The following is a 23149-nucleotide window of genomic DNA, read 5'->3' as shown; positions in this document are numbered from 1 at the left end:
GTAGCTTCCTGCCTGACATTTCTATTTCTGTTGATAACATGACCATAAATCCCACCCCGCAAGCTCGTTGCCTAGGTGTAATCCTTGATTCACAACTGTCGTTTATTCCCCACATCAACTCTATATCTAAATCATGTTACATACACCTAAAGAACATTTCCAGAATACGCACATATCTGACACAATACACCGCAAAAACATTAATTCATGCACTCATCATCTCCCGCATCGACTATTGCAATTCCCTCCTTACTGGTCTTCCCAAAGTCAGACTTGAACCCCTACAATCTATTTTGCATGCAGCAGCTAGATTGATTTTCCTTACTAACCGTTATTCCTCTGCTGAGTCACTCTGTCAGTCTCTACATTGGCTGCCTGTATTTGAACGAATCCAATATAAAATTCTTCTACTAACATGCAAGGCCGTCAACAAAATTGCACTGACATACATTTCCTCACTGGTCTCGAAATATCTCCCTACTCGACACCTCCGTTCTGCACAAGATCTACGTCTCTCCTCCACTCTCATCACATCCTCCCATTCTCGGTTACTGGACTTTTTCCGGGCTGCACCCACTTTGTGGAATTCCCTCCCACGCACAGTAAGACTTTCCTCTACTCTTCAAACCTTCAAGCGTTCTCTGAAAACCCACCTCTTCAGACAAGGTTATAATATTCTTCAAGCACCATCTTAATTTCCCTAGATTACCCTATTGCCATCCTCTACACAGCTAACACAAGACAACAACTCTCTACCAACATTGCTACACACACAGCCCACACAGTACTTTTACCTTTGCGTTCTAGCTGGTTCATTGTGCAATATGATGTAGCACGTGCCCTTGTGTTTCAAACTCCCATTGTCCCATAGATTGTAAGCTTGTGAGCAGGGTTCTCTTACCTCTCTGTCTGTATGTATTACCCAGTATTGTCTTATCAATGTTTGTTCCCAATTCTAAAGCCCTACGGAATTTGCTGGCGCTATATAAATAAATGTTGATGATGATGATGAATACTATAACAAAATATAAATATAAATCAGTAATAATAATCCTATATCTTGCTAGCTCATATGCTGTACTTGGATTCTTAGTAGCATAGCTTTATATTATGGTGTATTGGAGTAGTGTGGCCGTTTCTCTCATAATTGTATGCATTTTATTATATTTTTTATACTTTTTATTATGCATTTTTATTACCTATTTTTTCTATTGATTATTATCCTCTTATTATAATTATAATTCATGTAATATTCCGATCTGTTCTGTTACTAATGATATGTATAGTATATTATCTATATGTCTACAGGGATGAAGATTGCGTTTTAGTATTTGACACAAGAGAAAGGTAGATCATTTCTTGTATAATATTCTTCAGGGTGCTTTCAAGATTTTCATTCAAATCCAAACTTGACAGGTTTCCAGTCAGATCCGGAAATCAACTTCCTCAAAGTCAAATGTAATCCAGTCCACGTAATTGAGAAGTACTTGCGACATTAGATCCGCTGCCACAGAAAAACATTCAGTGAATGTCTACATTGTATTGTGTTGCACCATACAGCTCTATAAAAGCACCTAAAATTACATTAAACAAAGCAATGTATTATACTGCACAACATACAGTAGCAGCCAACTAAACAGGATTGGGTTTAGAAAATAGGAACCCAGGGCACAGAACTCCTGACCACCACCCTCCAGCTATCAGCTTGAGTAAGACGCTGGCTAAAAATAAAAATACAAACAAACATTCAATCTGCACCATTGCTAACAATAATTTTAAACATTTTGGGCCTCATTCATCAAGAAACACAAAACTAACATATTGTGCAATTTTTTTAACAAACATACGTACATCTGGCATTCGTGCGTCTATATTCAACACTGAGCAGATCTGAAGATACGTCTGGGGATGAATATGGGTCTAGGTCCGCTCTGCCCTAATAAATAATACACCGCAGGATACGTACAATACATATGGGGAATATCAAGTCACAAAAGAACACACAGCAAAAAAACCTATTCCGTTATTGTCACCTGCCAATAATATAGGGCTTGATTCAATAAGGAAAGTTAAGTAAAAAAATTGAGTAAGCAGTCTCCTGGACAAAACCATGTTACAATGCAAGGGGTGCAAATTAGTATTCTGTTTTGCACATAAGTTAAATACTGACTGTTTTTTCATGTAGCACACAAATACTTGATAGCTTATTTGTACACTGACATTTTAAGTTGATATTTGTGTGCTATATGAAAAACAGTCAGTATTTAACTTATGTGCAAAACAGAATACTAATTTGCACCCCTTGCATTGTAACATGGTTTTGTCCAGAAGACTACTTACTTATTTTTTTTTACTTAACTTAACTTTCCTTAATGAATCAGGCCCATAGTCATTAATGACAAAACATAATTTTATTTTTGTTTTTATAAAATACATTTATAAAGATGTTTTTTTAATGTCCACTGTACATAAAATACATGTTTACAGTTGCTCCGTATTACAAACACACGTTCTAACATGCATATGATCACCATATTAAAAACACCAGTGATTAGAACACACAAAATCCGTGTGTGTGACACACCAATTGGTATTACAGGTACCAGAGAAAAAAAGCAAATGGGCTTATCTGTAACTGCATATCAGCAGCAGGAGGACATTATGTCGTCACGCACCCTCCTACCCTCTGCCACATGATCTGTACACTTTGATCTCCCGGAGTACAGATTTAAAAAGTAGGCTGTGAAATCTATGAGGGAATTTGTGCTGGAGCCGGCTGCTGATATTCAGTTACAGATAAGCCCATTTGCTTTTTGTCTCTGGTACCTGTAATACCAATTGGTGCGTCACAAACACGGATTTTGTGTGTTCTAATCACTGGTGTTTTTAATATGGTGATCAGTGAATAATAACACTGGGTGAACAAGTAGTTCTTTTTGACATACTACACTATTATCGTTTCCATATTTTTGTAAATGCTGAGAGATCCAGACGGAAGATCCTGTGTACCAATCTGATGCCTATGTATTATGAGCTGTGATCAAGCCTTCATCTGGTACGCATAATATTCTATCAAATTGGCTATGTTGTCTTATCTTACTACACCATGAGGCACCCTGCTCTTCTTTTGTTCTATATATATATATATATAGAACAAAAGAAGAGTAGGGGGCGCCTCATGGTGTAGTATATACAGGCCCGGCGCTCCCATTAGGCAACCTTAGGCAGTTGCCTAGGGCGCCGGGACCTGCAGGGCACCGCTGACTAGATTTTCTAATCTAGTCAGAGGCTCAGGAGAGGGTTGCGCCGCCGCTGTTTTTCAGTGTCCGCGGCGCATCATTGAAGTATCACACTGTCTGTCACTGACAGACAGTGTGAATAAAGTTCTCTCCCTACGCCCCCCTCCACTTCCAGCATGCATCACTCCGCCTCTGTGTGAAGAAGGCGCGGATCAGCTAGAGAAAAGAAAGAAAAGGTAAGTAAAATCTACGTTTTTTTTAGTGTGTTCGCGGCAGGGGGGGGGGCGGCGAAATTTTGCCTAGGGCGCCGTGAACCCTAGCACCGGCGCTGAGTATATATATATATATATATATATATGCAGAATTATCACTTCCTCTGTTAGTACTTAGACTCTGGATAATTGTCTGGAAGCTCATTTAAGCAGGGGAAACAGTGCCTTTAATCTGTACTTGCGGCTCAGCTTAAATTAGAATTCATTTTTCCTCTGTATACGTCATGCTTTTTATTGAGAAAGAGGAAACTGCATGACAGATGTAGTTAACATGCCTTAACCTGAGATTCCTAAGAAGAAGAAATGATAAAATAGAGATAATATAGATTGTTTTCACAAACAGCTGTCTTCAAGCTAAGCATGAGAAATATAGGTATTGAAAAAGGGAACTAGAGAATGAATTCGATTTCAATATATTTTGGTCAGTGAACCTGAAAAGGAGTAATATAAATCAGCATTGTTATACTGGCGAAGTTGGCTGGAACAGACATGGTTGTATGTTTATTTTTCCACATGTGGGTCGGTGGTTTCCTATGTATGTTTTCTTCGTTGGTCACACAGGCAATTTACGATGAGCTAAATGTGGCTTTTTTTTTTCCCAGATCTAAACCCACCATAGCTAGCCTAACTCCCTAGCATGGTAGTTGTAATTAAAGGGCATAAATTCAAACTTTAGTGCCACTGCCATAGAATCTATACCAGCACCTACCCTACATTTTTGAGGCCAACAACATTTATTGTACATTGGCTGGCACTTGTTTAATCGGAGATAATTCCTCAATAGTTATAATGGGCCACATTCAAATCGAATTGCAATTTGCAACTTTTATTCCAAAAGAGCACGGAACTTGATCGTAGTTCCGAACATATTCAAATCCAAGTAGATCTCAAGATGACTTTTGATTTGAATCTGGGTGTAAGTTCGCTATTCCTGAATGGTACTTACCTTATGTAGACAGACACAACAGAATGTAGTTTACGCACAAGCCTATGTACAATATAAGGCCACATCTGAACCATTCAAGTCAGCCAATCAAGCCACACAAACTACATGCACTTTGGAGAGCTAGCGTTCTTCAATACTTCCGCTGGTCTTGCTCCATTTACAGTGGCCCAAGAGGAATCCAATTAGCTGGTGGAGAGAGGCAGGCAGAGAGGAACGACATTGAATTCTAAAACTTTGCAGCGCTCTCTAGAATCCCTCTATGCAAATAATAAATAAAATAAGTCTTAAAATAATTTTATAAAAAATGTATAGCCATAAAACACATACATAAATGCAATGGAATGCAGAAATATAACTAATAAAACCACATAGACTCTTGGAGAAATTCTAAAGGGGGGTCCCCCTGCAGAAAAAAAATCTGTATTCATTGATTTCAATTTCAAAACAGTCATATGGAAGTAAACAGGAGAGCACTAAAATGAGCTACAAAAAAATCCCTCCAAATAATTATCTTCAGCTCTGTTTATTTAGAGTCTTCTCGTCTGTGTTATTTCAAGAATCGGGATAATCAGCCTGAAACGCGCTCCAAAACAATCCAAACACAATGTGCCTGATTCATTAAGGATCTTAATTTGAGAAACTTCTTATTTCAGTCTCCTGGACAAAACCATGTTACAATGCAAGGGGTGCAAATTAGTTTTCTGTTTTGCAGATAAGTTTTAAATACTGACTGTTTTATCATGTTGCACACAAATATCAACTTTAAATTTCAGTCTATAAATAAGCTATCAAGTATTTGTGTGCTACATGAAAAAACAGTCAGTATTTAACTTATCTGCAAAACAGAAAACTAGTTTGCACCCCTTGCATTGTAACATGGTTTTGTCCAGGAGACTGAAATAAGAAGTTTCTCAAGTTAAGATCCTTAATTAATCAGGCCCAATGTCTTTATAGGAAAAGGTACCGGTACCTTAGAACAGCATGTGTAACTGATGGCCCTTCTTACCACACTGTTTACCTTTGGACTTTTCTAAAGCGGCTCAACACTTCGTAGTAACAGGACTCCTGGTGCAATCTCTGTATACTTTGTCTCAATTTGCATCCATTGCAAACACTCAAATACTCATCATCACGGTTGCAAACAAATTTGGCTGCATGTTCTTTTATAAATTGTTTGAGGAAATGTGGCAAGAAAGAAGAAAACAGAACCTGTTACAAAAGAGCTATACAGTTATAAGTGCAATACAGATCCAACAAAGGTGAGAAAATCCTGACAGCCTTAAAGAAATAGTCCATTTTAGGATAACCTCTTCCTAATCATCATCGTCATATATTTATATGGCACCACTGTACAGAGAACTCACATCGGTTCCTGCCATTGGAGCTTACAATCTAAATTTCCACACACACACACACACAGACTAGGGCAGCGGTTCCCAATGTGTGCGCCGCGGCTCCCAGGGGTGTAGTGGCACTGCCACAAGGGTGCTGTGGCCAGGGGAAAAAAAACAACAGAAAACATACCAATCCGGCGGTGCCCGGGACCCAGCATTCTCCTCTCTCCTCACTGAATGTCGGGCGTGGCATCATCACATCTGACATATTCAGTGAGCAGCGGCAGGAGAGAGGATCCAGAAAAAAGAAGACAGAAGATATAGACGATAGAAGGCCAAGTATGGTAAGTAAAGAAACTGATAGGAAACAGCAATGGACGGGCAAAAGAATGAAGCAGGGCACAGAGTGTGAGAATGAACAAGGGCACAGATGGTTGATAATGAACAAGGGTACGGAGCGTGAGCATGAAGGAGGGCATGGAGTGTGGAGTGAAGGAAGGCAAGGAGTGTGAGAATGAAGGTGGGCACAGAACGTTGAGTATGAAGGAGGGCATGGAGCATGAGAATGAAGGTGGGCACGGAGCGTGAGTATGAAGGAGGGCACAGAATGTTGAGTATGAAGGAGGGCACGGAGCGTGAGAATGAAGGAGGGCACGGAGCATGAGAATGAAGTAGGGCACAGAACGTTGAGAATGAAGGAGGGCACAGAGCATGAAAATGAAGGAGGGCACAGAACGTTGAGTATGAAGGAGGGCACGGAGCGTGAGAATGAAGGAGGGCATGGAGTCAGAGAATGAAGGAAGGTACAGAGTGTGAGAATGAATAAGGGCACAGAGTGTGAGGATCAAGGGGCACACAGTGTGAGGATGAAGGGGCGCACAGTGTGAGGATGAAGTGGCACACAGTGTGAGGATGAAGGGGCGCACAGTGTGAGGATGAAGGGGTGCACAGTGTGTGGATGAAGGGGTGCACAGTGTGAGGATGAAGGGGTGCACAGTGTGAGGATGAAGGGGTGCACAGTGTAAGGATGAAGGGCGTGCACAGTGTGAGGATGAAGGGCGTGCACAGTGTGAGGATGAAGTGGCGCACAGTGTGAGGATGAAGGGGCGCACAGTGTGAGGATGAAGGGGCGCACAGTGTGAGGATGAAGGGGCACACAGTGTGTGGATGAAGGGGTGCACAGTGTGAGGATGAAGTGGCGCACAGTGTGAGGATGAAGGGGCACACAGTGTGAGGATGAAGGGGCACACAGTGTGAGGATGAAGTGGCACACAGTGTGAGGATGAAGGGGCGCACAGTGTGAGGATGAAGGGGCGCACAGTGTGAGGATGAAGGGGCGCACAGTGTAAGGATGAAGGGGTGCACAGTGTAAGGATGAAGGGGCGCACAGTGTGTGGATGAAGGGGTGCACAGTGTGAGGATGAAGGGGTGCACAGTGTGAGGATGAAGGGGTGCACAGTGTAAGGATGAAGTGGCACACAGTGTGAGGATGAAGGGGCGCACAGTGTGAGGATGAAGGGGCGCACAGTGTAAGGATGAAGGGGTGCACAGTGTAAGGATGAAGGGGCGCACAGTGTGTGGATGAAGGGGTGCACAGTGTGAGGATGAAGGGGTGCACAGTGTGAGGATGAAGGGGTGCACAGTGTAAGGATGAAGGGGTGCACAGTGTGAGGATGAAGGGGCACACAGTGTGAGGATGAAGTGGCACACAGTGTGAGGATGAAGGGGCGCACAGTGTGAGGATGAAGGGGCGCACAGTGTAAGGATGAAGGGGTGCACAGTGTAAGGATGAAGGGGCGCACAGTGTGTGGATGAAGGGGTGCACAGTGTGAGGATGAAGGGGTGCACAGTGTGAGGATGAAGGGGTGCACAGTGTAAGGATGAAGGGCATGCACAGTGTGAGGATGAAGTGGCGCACAGTGTGAGGATGAAGGGGCGCACAGTGTGAGGATGAAGGGGCGCACAGTGTGAGGATGAAGTGGCGCACAGTGTGAGGATGAAGGGGCGCACAGTGTAAGGATGAAGGGGCACAGAGTGTGTGGATGAAGGGGCACACAGTGTGTGGATGAAGGGGCACAGAGTGTGAGGATGAAGGGGCACAGAGTGTGTGGATGAAGGGGCACAGTGTGAGGATGAAGGGGTGCACAGTGTAAGGATGAAGTGGCACACAGTGTGAGGATGAAGGGGCGCACAGTGTGAGGATGAAGGGGCGCACAGTGTAAGGATGAAGGGGTGCACAGTGTAAGGATGAAGGGGTGCACAGTGTGAGGATGAAGGGGCGCACAGTGTGTGGATGAAGGGGTGCACAGTGTGAGGATGAAGGGGTGCACAGTGTGAGGATGAAGGGGTGCACAGTGTGAGGATGAAGGGGCGCACAGTGTGAGGATGAAGGGGCGCACAGTGTGAGGATGAAGGGGTGCACAGTGTAAGGATGAAGGGGTGCACAGTGTGAGGATGAAGGGGCGCACAGTGTGTGGATGAAGGGGTGCACAGTGTGAGGATGAAGGGGTGCACAGTGTGAGGATGAAGGGGTGCACAGTGTAAGGATGAAGGGGTGCACAGTGTGAGGATGAAGGGGCACACAGTGTGAGGATGAAGTGGCACACAGTGTGAGGATGAAGGGGCGCACAGTGTGAGGATGAAGGGGCGCACAGTGTAAGGATGAAGGGGTGCACAGTGTAAGGATGAAGGGGCGCACAGTGTGTGGATGAAGGGGTGCACAGTGTGAGGATGAAGGGGTGCACAGTGTGAGGATGAAGGGGTGCACAGTGTAAGGATGAAGGGGTGCACAGTGTGAGGATGAAGGGCATGCACAGTGTGAGGATGAAGTGGCGCACAGTGTGTGGATGAAGGGGTGCACAGTGTGAGGATGAAGGGGTGCACAGTGTGAGGATGAAGGGGTGCACAGTGTGTGGATGAAGGGGTGCACAGTGTGAGGATGAAGGGCATGCACAGTGTGAGGATGAAGTGGCGCACAGTGTGAGGATGAAGGGGCGCACAGTGTGAGGATGAAGGGGCGCACAGTGTGAGGATGAAGTGGCGCACAGTGTGAGGATGAAGGGGCGCACAGTGTAAGGATGAAGGGGCACAGAGTGTGTGGATGAAGGGGCACACAGTGTGTGGATGAAGGGGCACAGAGTGTGAGGATGAAGGGGCACAGAGTGTGTGGATGAAGGGCATGCACAGTGTGAGGATGAAGTGGCGCACAGTGTGAGGATGAAGGGGCACAGAGTGTGTGGATGAAGTGGCGCACAGTGTGAGGATGAAGGGGCACACAGTGTGAGGATGAAGGGGCGCACAGTGTGAGGATGAAAGGGCACACAGTGTGAGGATGAAGGGGCGCACAGTGTGAGGATGAAGGGGCGCATAGTGTGAGGATGAAGGGGCGCACAGTGTGAGGATGAAGGGGCACAGAGTGTGTGGATGAAGGGGCACACAGTGTGAGGATGAAGTGGCGCACAGTGTGAGGATGAAGGGGCACAGAGTGTGTGGATGAAGGGGCACACAGTGTGTGGATGAAGGGGCGCACAGTGTGAGGATGAAGGGGCGCACAGTGTGAGGATGAAGTGGCGCACAGTGTGAGGATGAAGGGGCACAGAGTGTGTGGATGAAGGCGCACACAGTGTGTGGATGAAGGGGCACAGAGTGTGTGGATGAAGGGCATGCACAGTGTGAGGATGAAGTGGCGCACAGTGTGAGGATGAAGGGGCACAGAGTGTGTGGATGAAGGGGCGCACAGTGTGAGGATGAAGGGGCGCACAGTGTGAGGATGAAGGGGCACAGTGTGAGGATGAAGGGGCACACAGTGTGAGGATGAAGGGGCGCACAGTGTGAGGATGAAAGGGCACACAGTGTGAGGATGAAGGGGCACACAGTGTGTGGATGAAGGGGTGCACAGTGTGAGGATGAAGGGGCACAGAGTGTGTGGATGAAGGGGCGCACAGTGTGAGGATGAAGGGGCGCACAGTGTGAGGATGAAGGGGCACAGTGTGAGGATGAAGGGGCACACAGTGTGAGGATGAAGGGGCGCACAGTGTGAGGATGAAAGGGCACACAGTGTGAGGATGAAGGGGCGCACAGTGTGAGGATGAAGGGGCGCATAGTGTGAGGATGAAGGGGCGCACAGTGTGAGGATGAAGGGGCACAGAGTGTGTGGATGAAGGGGCACACAGTGTGAGGATGAAGTGGCGCACAGTGTGAGGATGAAGGGGCACAGAGTGTGTGGATGAAGGGGCACACAGTGTGTGGATGAAGGGGCACAGAGTGTGAGGATGAAGGGGCACAGAGTGTGTGGATGAAGGGCATGCACAGTGTGAGGATGAAGGGGCACAGAGTGTGTGGATGAAGTGGCGCACAGTGTGAGGATGAAGGGGCACACAGTGTGAGGATGAAGGGGCACAGTGTGAGGATGAAGGGGCGCACAGTGTGAGGATGAAGGGGCGCATAGTGTGAGGATGAAGGGGTGCACAGTGTGAGGATGAAGGGGCACAGAGTGTGTGGATGAAGGGGCACAGAGTGTGTGGATGAAGGGGCACACAGTGTGTGGATGAAGGGGCACAGAGTGTGTGGATGAAGGGGCACAGAGTGTGTGGATGAAGGGGCGCACAGTGTGAGGATGAAGGGGCACAGTGTGAGGATGAAGGGGCGCACAGTGTGAGGATGAAGGGGCGCATAGTGTGAGGATGAAGGGGTGCACAGTGTGAGGATGAAGGGGCACAGAGTGTGTGGATGAAGGGGCGCACAGTGTGAGGATGAAGGGGCACAGTGTGAGGATGAAGGGGCGCACAGTGTGAGGATGAAGGGGCGCATAGTGTGAGGATGAAGGGGTGCACAGTGTGAGGATGAAGGGGCACAGAGTGTGTGGATGAAGGGGCACAGAGTGTGTGGATGAAGGGGCACACAGTGTGTGGATGAAGGGGCACAGAGTGTGTGGATGAAGGGGCACACAGTGTGTGGATGAAGGGGCGCACAGTGTGAGGATGAAGGGGTGCACAGTGTAAGGATGAAGGGGTGCACAGTGTGAGGATGAAGGGGTGCACAGTGTGAGGATGAAGGGGCGCACAGTGTAAGGATGAAGGGGTGCACAGTGTGAGGATGAAGGGGCGCACAGTGTAAGGATGAAGGGGTGCACAGTGTGAGGATGAAGGGGTGCACAGTGTAAGGATGAAGGGGTGCACAGTGTGTGGATGAAGGGGCACAGAGTGTGAGGATGAAGGGGCACAGAGTGTGAGGATGAAGGGGCACAGAGTGTGAGGATGAAGTGGCGCACAGTGTGTGGATGAAGGGGCGCACAGTGTGAGGATGAAGGGGTGCACAGTGTGAGGATGAAGGGGTGCACAGTGTGTGGATGAAGGGGCGCACAGTGTGAGGATGAAGGGGCACACAGTGTGAGGATGAAGGGGCACACAGTGTGAGGATAAAGGGGTGCACAGTGTGAGGATGAAGGGGCACAGAGTGTGTGGATGAAGGGGCGCACAGTGTGTGGATGAAGGGGCACAGAGTGTGTGGATGAAGGGGCACAGAGTGTGTGGATGAAGGGGCGCACAGTGTGTGGATGAAGGGGCACAGAGTGTGTGGATGAAGGGGCGCACAGTGTGAGGATGAAGGGGCGCACAGTGTGAGGATGAAGGGGCGCACAGTGTGAGGATGAAGGGGCACACAGTGTGAGGATGAAGGGGCACAGAGTGTGTGGATGAAGGGGCACAGAGTGTGTGGATGAAGGGGCACACAGTGTGTGGATGAAGGGGCACAGAGTGTGTGGATGAAGGGGCACACAGTGTGAGGATGAAGGGGCACAGAGTGTGTGGATGAAGGGGCACAGAGTGTGTGGATGAAGGGGCACACAGTGTGTGGATGAAGGGGCACAGAGTGTGTGGATGAAGGGGCACACAGTGTGAGGATGAAGGGGCACACAGTGTGAGGATGAAGGGGCACACAGTGTGAGGATGAAGGGGCACAGAGTGTGTGGATGAAGGGGCACACAGTGTGTGGATGAAGGGGCACAGAGTGTGTGGATGAAGGGGCACACAGTGTGTGGATGAAGGGGCACAGAGTGTGTGGATGAAGGGGCACACAGTGTGAGGATGAAGGGGCACAGAGTGTGTGGATGAAGGGGCACACAGTGTGTGGATGAAGGAGCGCACAGTGTGAGGATGAAGGGGCGCACAGTGTGAGGATGAAGGGGCGCACAGTGTGAGGATAAAGAGGCGCACAGTGTGAGGATGAAGGAGCGCACAGTGTGAGGATGAAGGGGCGCACAGTGTGAGGATGAAGGGGTGCACAGTGTGAGGATGAAGGGGCGCACAGTGTAAGGATGAAGGGGTGCACAGTGTGAGGATGAAGGAGCGCACAGTGTGAGGATGAAGGGGCGCACAGTGTGAGGATGAAGGGGTGCACAGTGTGAGGATGAAGGGGCGCACAGTGTAAGGATGAAGGGGCACAGAGTGTGTGGATGAAGGGGCGCACAGTGTGAGGATGAAGGGGCACAGAGTGTGTGGATGAAGGGGCGCACAGTGTGTGGATGAAGGGGCGCACAGTGTGAGGATGAAGGGGCACACAGTGTGTGGATGAAGGGGCGCACAGTGTGTGGATGAAGGGGCGCACAGTGTGAGGATGAAGGGGCACACAGTGTGAGGATGAAGGGGCGCACAGTGTGTGGATGAAGGGGCACAGTGTGAGGATGAAGGGGCGCACAGTGTGTGGATGAAGGGGCGCACAGTGTGAGGATGAAGGGGCACACAGTGTGAGGATGAAGGGGCGCACAGTGTGTGGATGAAGGGGCACAGTGTAAAGGTGAAGGGGCACAGTGTAAAGGTGAAGGGGCAGAGTGTGATTATTTTTGTACATGTTGTTGTTTTATTTTGTTTTATTTTATTCCTCTTAATATTAGCTGTAAATTATTCTTCGATAGAAATATAATTGAAAAAAATATATAAAAATATTATTTTCCCTTTGATTTATGTGTATTATTATTGCAAACAACTAAGGTATTTCTGTCCTGACCTAAATACTTATTACGTTATTTTGACCCAACTACTTATAAAATGGGACTGCTAATAATAATTATTATTAATAATAATAATTAATAATTATTTTGGAGGGGTGCCTTGAAAAAATTATGGAGACTCTAATGGTGTCGCGAACTGAAAAAGTTTGTGAACCACTGGACTATGAAATGTGTCTTAGTCGTATGGTAAATAGCTCCCTTAACCACAGTTATACCCCTGTCACCTAACAGACTAAGGGCTAGATTTACTAAGCTGCGGGTTTGAAAAAGTGGGAATGTTGCCTATGGCAACCAATCAGATTCTAGCTGTCATTTATTTAGTACTTTCTACAATAAGGCAGCTATAATCTGATTGGTTGCTATAGGCAACATCCCCACTTTTTCAAACCTGCAGCTTAGTAAATATAGCCCTAAGTCCATCCAGAGCTCTCAATAAAGCTCTAAGGAAGTGGTTTTATAGATCGTTATTGAAAAGAACCAGATGGAAGTTTTAATTAAGAATGGGCTATTCATGACATTTCCTAAAATGCTCACATTTATTTATATAAATGTTTACATAGTTGACCCAGGTAACATGCAAAGATAATATCTCCAATAGATTATATAGTACAAAGCAAGTGCTCTGAGGAACAAAAGGCAAAGCAGAATCATATATTATGTAAATCTGCCCTGAAGAACGTAACAAGTTTAACATGATGTGGTGAAAATAAGAGTAATCATTTATTACAGAAATATCATAAACACCGTTGCTTTGAATGTTCTTTAAATAAATATGAAGATTGATTTTATTAGAAATGTTTATATGTAGAAGAAAACCAAATAGATATTTTATTTTAAATGATGACAAGTTTTCAATTGAGCAATTGCAAAGTAAGCAGGAAAAATACAATATTCTTTGAAGTTTTGGTGAAAGTTAAAAAAAAGTCTACACACCCTTATTGAAATTTCAGATGTTCAGGTGTGATGTAGAGCCTGAAATCAAAATAAACCTCCTCAGACCTTTTTCCACTTTTAATGTGATCTTGCAACCAACAAAACCAAAGTGAACAACAAATAGACAATTTTTAGGAAAAAAGAAGATAATCATCATCACATCATCACCATTTATTTATATAGCGCCAGCAAATTCCATAGCGCTTTAATTTGTCATGAACAGCACTCACCTGAGCCTGCGTGATGCGTGTGTGACACAGGGTTAACCAAAAAACAACCACCTGCTCTGTCTAAAGTGATTAAATCCTTCCCTATCTATGCCACACACTAGCTTTGCGATACTAACTATGCCACCATCAAGGTTTTTTTTCTGACAAGAGCTGACACTCTTATTTAGGAAGCTTTCGGTTCTCCCTAGCATTAATCTAACACAATATACTTTAATCAGAGTTCACATAAACCACAATGTTCCCCCATTTCAATTATGTAGCGTCTTGACCAAACTGTCGCGTGAATTCGTAAGAAAACAGAGGCTTGAACTTATTAAGTGTAATTTAATATGGAAAATACATCCACAATGCTTAAGATAAAACAGATAATAAAAGGCATACAAATATAAAGCAATTATTCTTATAAAATAAAAAGGATAAAACACAGAATTGATACCTCACTTATAATCAAGTTTCTGGTGCAGGGTAGAAGCAGGGAAAATGGGACCCTCTTCAATATCAAATTGACTCCCTCAAGAGTGAACGCAAAACCTACAAATACATCAGTTGCATAAGTGTGCAAACCCCTAAATTAGCACTTTGCAGAGGCACCTTTTACTTGAACTATAGTAGTGAGTCTTTTTTAATTAACTTTGCATATCTGGACTTTGCAATTCTAGCCCAATCTTTTGTGCAAACAAGATCCAGTTTGATCAAACTGTGATGGAATTTCCTGTGCACAGTTCACTTTAGGTCAATTTTAGGGCAATTCTGATAGTTAAATACATACTATATTAAAAAGGTAGTATTACCTATAGCAATTAATCAGGTTATGTCATTTTTAGAGCAGTTTGCACGATGAAAGCTCATGTCTGGTTGGTTGCCCTGGGTACTTTTCCCTCTACACCACTTTTTATAAACACCCCCACTTACATTTACAGGGAATGCTTCTAATTAAGGTCTATACACAGCCCTATTGACCTTTGCTTGGTAACATCTAATGCTGAGTGTCAGGACAAGCTTCAGTGGTCACATCTCACTCAACAGTCTCAATCATCACAGTAAAAAGAGGAAATGTGACAAGTAGGAAGAAAATGTTTCTAAAGAGCAATAAAGTAATAATATTCAATGCGGGGTCAACAATAGTGAGAGAATCCCGAGAGCTTTAAAGGGGTAGTCAACATTAGGACAGCCCCATCCTAATAAGATCTGTCCATTGCTTCTGTGAAATAGGGTTCTTATTTCCTTAATAAGCACAGGAGTGGCAAATGCCAACTTGCATTTGGGAGACATCACCGGAAACACAGGAAGGAAACAAAACCTATGTCCCAATTTAAAGAACATATATATTTTTAAATGTTGTCATGAAATCATGTACCAATTAAAAACATGTACCCAAAGAAGATATTACAGCTGTTTGTAGTTACGTACAAATTGAAATAAATCTTCACCCAGAGTCAAACAGCTACGATACCGCCACTTATTAATTAACCATCATAATTAGTGTTTGACTATTTTTAAAACATTGTTTTTAAGACCTCTCTGGTACCATAAACCGCATAGGCATTAGATAATTACCCCATATCCAGGCATTCCCTTTAGTCGTTTAATGCTAACAATATGCAGTTCATTATGTTACAAATGTTCACATATGTTTGTAAAGAAATCTCATTGCTGCTCAGGTGTTTTCATTGTGTTCTATCAGAGTGTCTGACAAACAGAGATGCAAATGAATTGTTGAACAATTTTTTTAAAAAAAGAGATCACGTAACACATAGACCAAAGGGTACAGGTGTAACCTGTTCTTTAATCGCTTTTGTATTTTTATGAATTTAACCCTCCCCTCTAACGTTAGAAACGTGAGATTACCATTCACTGCATTTATTTTCGATTTGTTTTGTTCTGTTCTGTGATTCAATTAGACATCGAAAAGACAAGATGAGTCGAAGAGATCAAAGCTTTGGTATGAGAATATGGGGGGATGGTAAAACATAGGTTACAGTTACCCCCAAGTTCTGCAATTTATGTTAACCCAAAGGTTGTGTCAGAAGAATAGGTTATTTACATATCACAGGATGCACATTGCAAATAGTTTTACTTTTGCACTATCTGTACCACCTAATTTATTTTAAGGCTTTTGTCTTCTTTGCAGTCTCTCGAGACACCTACACAAAATAGACGTCCATTAAGGTTTGGGGGGAGGCAAAAAAATGTGAAGAGGCTCACCGTGCAAAAGTGTAAACGTCACACCGAAAGTCCAACCTCATGCCATTAGAGACCACTTTCTTTTTCATCTAGGAATACTAGAATATACTTCTCATATTAGCCCAATTTATGGGTTTTAAGTAATCATAGAGACTGTCTTTGTTAAGCTAGGTACACACTACAGAATTTTCCACCAACTTTTTATGCCGATCGATTTTACATGTGACCGATGGTCCGATCGCTCGGTCCATGGACTGCATACACACTAGCCTTGTTTAGGATGATAAAGGGAAGAGCGGACGTCCCTTTAACGACTTTTTACAGCCATGTTGTCGTGAGCAATGACTGTAATTTCGTACTCACTGTTGTGGATCGGTCGAAAGTTTATACACACTACACAACGGAAACGAGATTGGAACGAAAATATTAAACGGTACGACCAACCAAATGAGGCGACAATTGTCCATTTGGGCAGACTTTCGACCATCGTGTCACTACACACACTGACCCGACTTTTGAACGAGCGGTCGTATGTCGGCTGATTGAGCCGATTATTGGATGAAAACTGTGTAGTGTGTACCCAGCTTTACCTGCTGCATTTTTGTACATTAAAAGCTTTTTTTTTATTTTGGGCAAAGTGCAAAGAGAAATATGATTCACAAGTGGAAGTTGCAAAATGCGTTTAGTTGAAATGTATAGGAGGAAACTTAATTCCGCCAGCTCTGAACTGGGGCAAAATACAAGTCCTTTTGAAAAGTGGAAATGGCTTTGCGCCCCTCTGCAAATAAAGATAAGGACACCCCTGCAAAAAATGCCCCCTCTTCACCTATTTAGCTAATTTCAATAATCTCACTCTATAAAAAATAATGTCTTTGTACTGCTCTACTAAACATGGTGCAACGTTGTGTAGTTTGTAAGGACCCCCTTCATTGTGCTCAACTCCCCCTATTCTCCTGCGACTATAGCAAACACGCCAGGGTCTTTGACGGCCCTGTTTTGACCCCAATATGCTACATGATCTCAGGGCTGCTTGTTTGGTTCTTTTAACAACCGTCAAAACAACAGCATAAGCCCTTTCCTGAGAATTTAGAGCTACAAAAGTTCCCGCTAGTTACTACATAGGCGGTGCTGTTGTTCTTGCCTAGCCGGGAGCCCCTGCACAGAATTTGCTCCAATTATATCACTGGTAATAATGAAGACAGTCCCAATGCCCCCTCACTGTCATGATTGAAGTAAGTCAAAAATGTAGCCAAACAGAGCAGTATTGTAAGACAATAATGGAAAAGTCTTATCTAATTAAAGGGGTGGTTCCAAAGTAGTTAGAGGTTGGAGCTTGAGTCCAACTTTCTAGTTCCAGACAGAGATGTCTACAACGACTGTAACGTTGGCACGCACATTGGAAAGCCCTGGCCAGTCTAGGTAGGTTCACTACTGTACAACTAAACTAAATTTGTGGTGTTCATCCTGTACACTCCGTAAATAACCTTCCAAGAATGGGGATGTTTTTCTGACACTATACTTTGTGTAATCATAATTAGCAGAACCATAGTGAACATTTTCATATCTCACCAGCTAAGTAAAGCATAGCGATAACCTCTTCATCTTATCTTGTCCGTATTATTTCTGGTTGTATCAAAAAGCAAGCACATTGCACACATACACACACTCAAAAAAGGAAGCTAGTGGTAATCTCACTACTGTTCTCATGTCAGAAGAAAGGGTTAATTCCACAAAAAGACAGAAATGACGAAAGAACGGGTTAATGTGCAAACTAAACTGAAGACTAAATTGCACGTGGCATTCACAGTGTTAAAGGTATTCGCACATAATAGCAATAAGATGTGACCAGATTTCTTTCCTGATTATCTTGTTGTGTATTTCCGTTTAACTTCTGCTTTTTGTATCTCGTTGAACAGAGCCGTTATGTAAACTGCTCGATTGCACTGAGCAACAAGGAAGAAGGAAAGAGAGCCAGCGAGACGGAGAGAGAGAGCTATACCAGCCTTTCTAAAAGCACAAATAAGAAAAAGACAACTGGAGAACATACAGCAAAGACGGGGGACCAACGTCGTTCCATTGAAGTAAGTTAAACTGAAAGAACATTCGCAGGTAATAAAAGAAAGAGCAGATACATTTTAGACATTTTTGTAGCTAATGTTCTGAATATCAGTATTATCAATATATCACTAGTTTTTAGCAGATTATTTCAGGCATGAATCCTGAACATTGTCCTAACTGGTTCTTTGATTAACAAAGTGTGTTTTAAACAGAAAAACATATTTCATGAATATATTCTTCACGGTCACTTGTGTAATCTATATGTAAAGGGTCATAACTGTGATCTATAAAATAGACATTAAGCAGATAACATTCCACTTTTTTCTGTGCGAGGTCTTGTTACTAAATTTAACTTAGGTATTTTTAATACTGTATAAATATATGCAAAATAAATTGTTGCAGTACAGAAAGTTAATATGTGTATTAACTCCCACAAATATATCTATCTATAGAAAGAGTGAGTTCTGATCATCCCCACTTATAAGAACCTACTTTCTATGGCAAATGATTCCAGATACTAGAAACGTCCGATACGTGGTCATTAACCTCCAGTATAACTTCTACAATCTTTAGAATTTGATTTGGCATTCATTACCCCAAATACTATGTTACCAGGGGATCGTTCGATGCCTGTACCTCCAATGATGTCGTGTATATGAAAAGATGATGTAATATTGAAATCCAAGCAAAAGTTTGATTTGAAAGTTATTAGTAAGATGTTTGCCCATCTCTAATGGAAAATTTAAGTATATATTGATGTTACTTGTGGTTTTCTCTCTATTTTCTCTCTATTTACTGAATTATTAAATAGAAAAATAAATGTACTTAGAGCTAGATTTACTAACCTGCGGGTTTGAAAAGGTGGAGATCTTGCATATAGCAACCAATCAGATTCTAGCTGTCATTTATTTAGTGCACTCTACAAAATGACAGCTAGAATCTGATTGGTTGCTATAGGCAACATCTCTACTTTTTCAAACCCGCAGTTTAGTAAATATACCCCTTAGTGTACTCAGGAGTAAGATGTCATAAGTCAAAGATAAGCAAAAATCGTGATACAGACGTATGCATACTTCTCTTTGCGCATATCTTGTACGGACATGTGTAACAAAAAACATACGCGACATCTAATTGAGCCCCATAATGTTTATAAAGCACATTGACACCTGTGTAGCATGGTGTAGGTGTCTTTGTACAGACCCTGTTTTTATTTTCCAGTTAGCTCATTGCTCTCTTCCTCTTTCTCAGTCTCTGTGGTGTTAATGTAAAAGACATATGCAATTTGATAACAAGGTTAGTACTTGAGGTGACACAGGTGCACAGTGGTCACTAAGGGGCCTATTTATCATTCATCGTTATTCTTTTGTTAAAACTTTTCAATCCTTATCTCCTTGATAAGGACTGAAAATTTCCGGCAATGTATCAAGAAAGATCTCAGGGACAGCAGTGCCGATAACCTGCTGTCCCTGAGAAATGACTCACCTCTTCACTGCAGGCTCGTCCCATTCGATGAAAGCTGTGTTGAACTTCACCTCTTTTTTTTGTTAGTGCGCATGCGCCGACCGAAAACCTTGGGCATGCGCGCTAACATCCTGGAATGCAAGAAGGTGAGTCATGTGACAGGGAGGGATCACATGATCCCTCCACACATGCGCTGTCCAGCTCTGCTCTGAAGAGCAGAGCTGGACAGCTGCGAAAGATTTCAGTTATGTTAATGTACGCCAGCTTCTACATTAACATGTAGAAAAAGGGAAAGATTTCACTAGGCAGACTTTCATATATAGCGGTAATGAGCACTCCCCATAAACTGTTATGGGGAGTGCTCAGAAAAACAATAGGAAATGCAAAGCAGCAGATACCTGAGATATCTGCTGCGATGCTACAATAATACATTGCAATTTCACTGTAAATCCCGAAAAACTGTTGTTTTCGGGGATTTAGCACAGGGGGAAAGTTTGATAAATAGGCCCCCATAAGCTTTCTTCTCAGATCTCAAGCTAGCTTGTCTCTCGAATTCAGCTCACTACCACTGAAACTACAATGTACTTGAAGCAATGATACAGTCAGATCAAATGTAACTCTCCGATGATATCTGTAATGCTCCACGGAAGGTGGATTTTGCCTAAGAATCTTTTTGCTGGGCATCGGGGACGGTATTTAAATCCTCTGATCCCACCGCAGATCACATGAAATGTCCCAATTGTGTCGCTCTAAACTAAGATAATTACAATCAGGACAGACATAACTCCTGGAGGCTTCAGAGAACAGATGGGGTTTTTGCTACTTAACTGTGGGTTTGAAAAAGCAACCAATCAGATTCTAGCTGTCATTTTGTAGAATGTACTAAATAAATGAAAGCTAGAATCTGATCGGTTGCTATGGGCAACATCTCCACTTTTTCAAAACCGCAGTTTAGCAAATATACCCCCAATAGTCATTAAGCTTGTTACTACCATCTATTACAGTGAATCAGAAGATCGGGTATTATAAAATCAGTACGACAAATTGGAAAAACAGTCACACTAAAATATAGGGAAACACAAAATGTTAAAAACATTAAATTGTAGTGGAGTTGACTTATTTAAACAAATATAAGAATTGGCTTGTATAGAAACACAAATTGTATTACAACATTAAAAATACAATGCTTGCAACACAGCATACAACTATTAGTGGATGTTTATGCACATATCAAAATTAACTTAATCAGTAAGAGTTACCAAGCTATTGGAATCTTCATCTTTATTAACTTTTATGTTTTCATACCTCTCAATTCTTTTATTTGTTTTATTTGTTATTTGTCAGCTCTGCCTCAATTTAATATAAAAAAATTGTTCCCCTGTCTATTTGTAGTGTTACAGGGCTATTGTTCTTTTTTGTTGAGTTGCTTTGTCCATATAAGGAAGGTAGGAATGTCCCTATCGTACAACTGCTTCTTTAGCACTTTGTGTGGTTTTGAGCGCCTTTAGTTTATTTTTGCTTGTTTTCGTGAAGATCATAAAAATCAGTGACCTGCATGCTGTCTACTGTTACAGATAAAAACCACATGACGATGGCTAAGGGAATCATGGATAATATTGGTCCCATTTGTTTTCCCTTACTAGGATGTTGGACAAATAAAACATTTAAAAGAAAAAAAAAAATCAACAATATATAAAGCCACAAATATTTCCACCATTTCAAAATAAAAAAAATACCTAGAACTTAACAGTAACTATATTATATTGCAGCTTATATGGATCACCGGTGAATGTAGATCGCGTAAGTCTGGACATCAGAATGGGGCTAATTCACCTGGAGCATTACTTAGCCTTGATCTTCTTGATGTCCCCGATATGGAGTGAGTATGACCTAATGTAAACTATGCAATACATTCATGGTAAATGCATTAATCACCCAGTACAAAATGTGAGTCGGGAACTACAATGCATTTAACCTTCCACATGGTTGGGTACGGTTGAACGATGCTTATAAATCCGACAACGAGGGGGCCTACAAATAAAAACCGAATGTAGCAAAACCCAATTTCAGTTTAAACAGACTTACATTGAAACCGATGGTGCAGATCTCCGATGGTACCAGCAGGCTGACCGCAAGTTATTCTGAATGGAGAGGTGTCTGGCAGTACACTTTGACATCATCACGACCTGTATCAATGTTAATTTAAAGCGGCAATGTCGGGTTAAGTGTTTGAACACTTAACCTGCGTGGTCCCGACATTGCCACTTTAAATTAACATTGATACAGGTCGCGATGACATCAAAGTGTACTGCCGGACACCTCTCCATTCGGAATAACTTGCGGTCAGCCTGCTGGTACCATTGGAGATCTGCAACGTCGGTTTTAAGGTAAGTCTGTTTAAACTGAAATCAGGTTTTGCTACATTCGGGTTTTATTTGTAGGCCTCCTTGTTGTCGGATTTGTGGTAATCGTGAAAACGATTACCACCACCACATGTAGCCATTTTACTATCACTGTGTACGTTTCTGGGGGCTCCCCAGCTAGAAATTCTCTTTTTAGCAATTCATTATGTGTTTGGCTGCCCCATACATCCAGCCCTCCGTCGTCTTAGATCTCCATGGTCCAAGCACCTATGGCATCCCAAGTTTAGCAATAAACTAGTTGGAAATAACAAAGAGCTAATTCACCTGAATTCTACTGTTAAGAGTTGTAAAATTTAAAAACATTTTAATGTACAAAATTAAAAGAAATACAATAATGACACACCAAGAACGGAGAGTGCCACCTTACTCTTCTGCCATCCTAGGTTCGGGTCTATGTGTCTTTTCCACAAATCCAGGCCTGTGTCTTGTACCTTGTAATGATACTAATCTCCTTATGGCCAACTCTCGGGTGTTAGCTTTGGGCTTGATCCTCTGTAGTGAGGCTAATCTTATATCGCTGCCAGCGCAGCAGTGGTTCTACTTCACTGTCACCCTGCTTTTGGTGGGCACCCAAATCCACCGGATCCGCAGGGAATGAGGATGAAAGGAGAAGATTGGCAGTCCTCGCAATCCTTCGATGTGGCCTCATCTTCTTGGTCCATGACCCCTCAAAGTCCTGACATCAATAGAGCCCACACCAAAATATTGGTTTGCTTCACTCTTCTTATAGCATGAAGGTGTACCTTGACTCCTCTGCAATTGAACAAGGTCTTAAAGATTGATTATATTAATAGCTGTTGTTGTCCTGTCAAAGTAAATTGAGTGTTTTATATCACATAGCTCAACATTTTAATTTACCACTTTCATACAGGACTTCATTATACTGTTACAAATACAATTATTTATCACTATCTTTTCTCCAGGAAACTGTTATGCAGATATTTCTAAAGGCATGAAAGAAAAATGATAACAATTGCTTGTATATAGAAGTAATATTACATGCGCAGGCACTGAGTGTTTCCTCTTACAGTCACTGTGAAGAGCAATTCAATGGGAAGAGTAA

At 43.1% G+C, this 23149-nt stretch overlaps 1 protein-coding gene across 1 annotated transcript in view; it reads left to right on the top strand.

Moving 5' to 3' along the window:
- Positions 1 to 17496: 17496 nt before the first annotated feature.
- The window catches only part of LOC142107468 (uncharacterized), a 50982-nt gene continuing 45329 nt past the window's right edge, over positions 17497 to 23149 (top strand). Inside the window, exons 1-3 of the mRNA XM_075190908.1 lie at positions 17497 to 17563; positions 18061 to 18225; positions 21433 to 21542. Coding sequence (XP_075047009.1) covers positions 21482 to 21542 — 61 coding nt within the window. The 5' untranslated portion in view covers positions 17497 to 17563; positions 18061 to 18225; positions 21433 to 21481. The remainder of the gene's footprint in view (positions 17564 to 18060; positions 18226 to 21432; positions 21543 to 23149) is intronic.

This window comes from Mixophyes fleayi, chromosome 11 (assembly GCF_038048845.1).
Source record: "Mixophyes fleayi isolate aMixFle1 chromosome 11, aMixFle1.hap1, whole genome shotgun sequence".
Taxonomy (NCBI): Eukaryota; Metazoa; Chordata; class Amphibia; order Anura; family Limnodynastidae; genus Mixophyes; species Mixophyes fleayi.
This window is presented reverse-complemented; position numbering and strand designations above follow the sequence as displayed.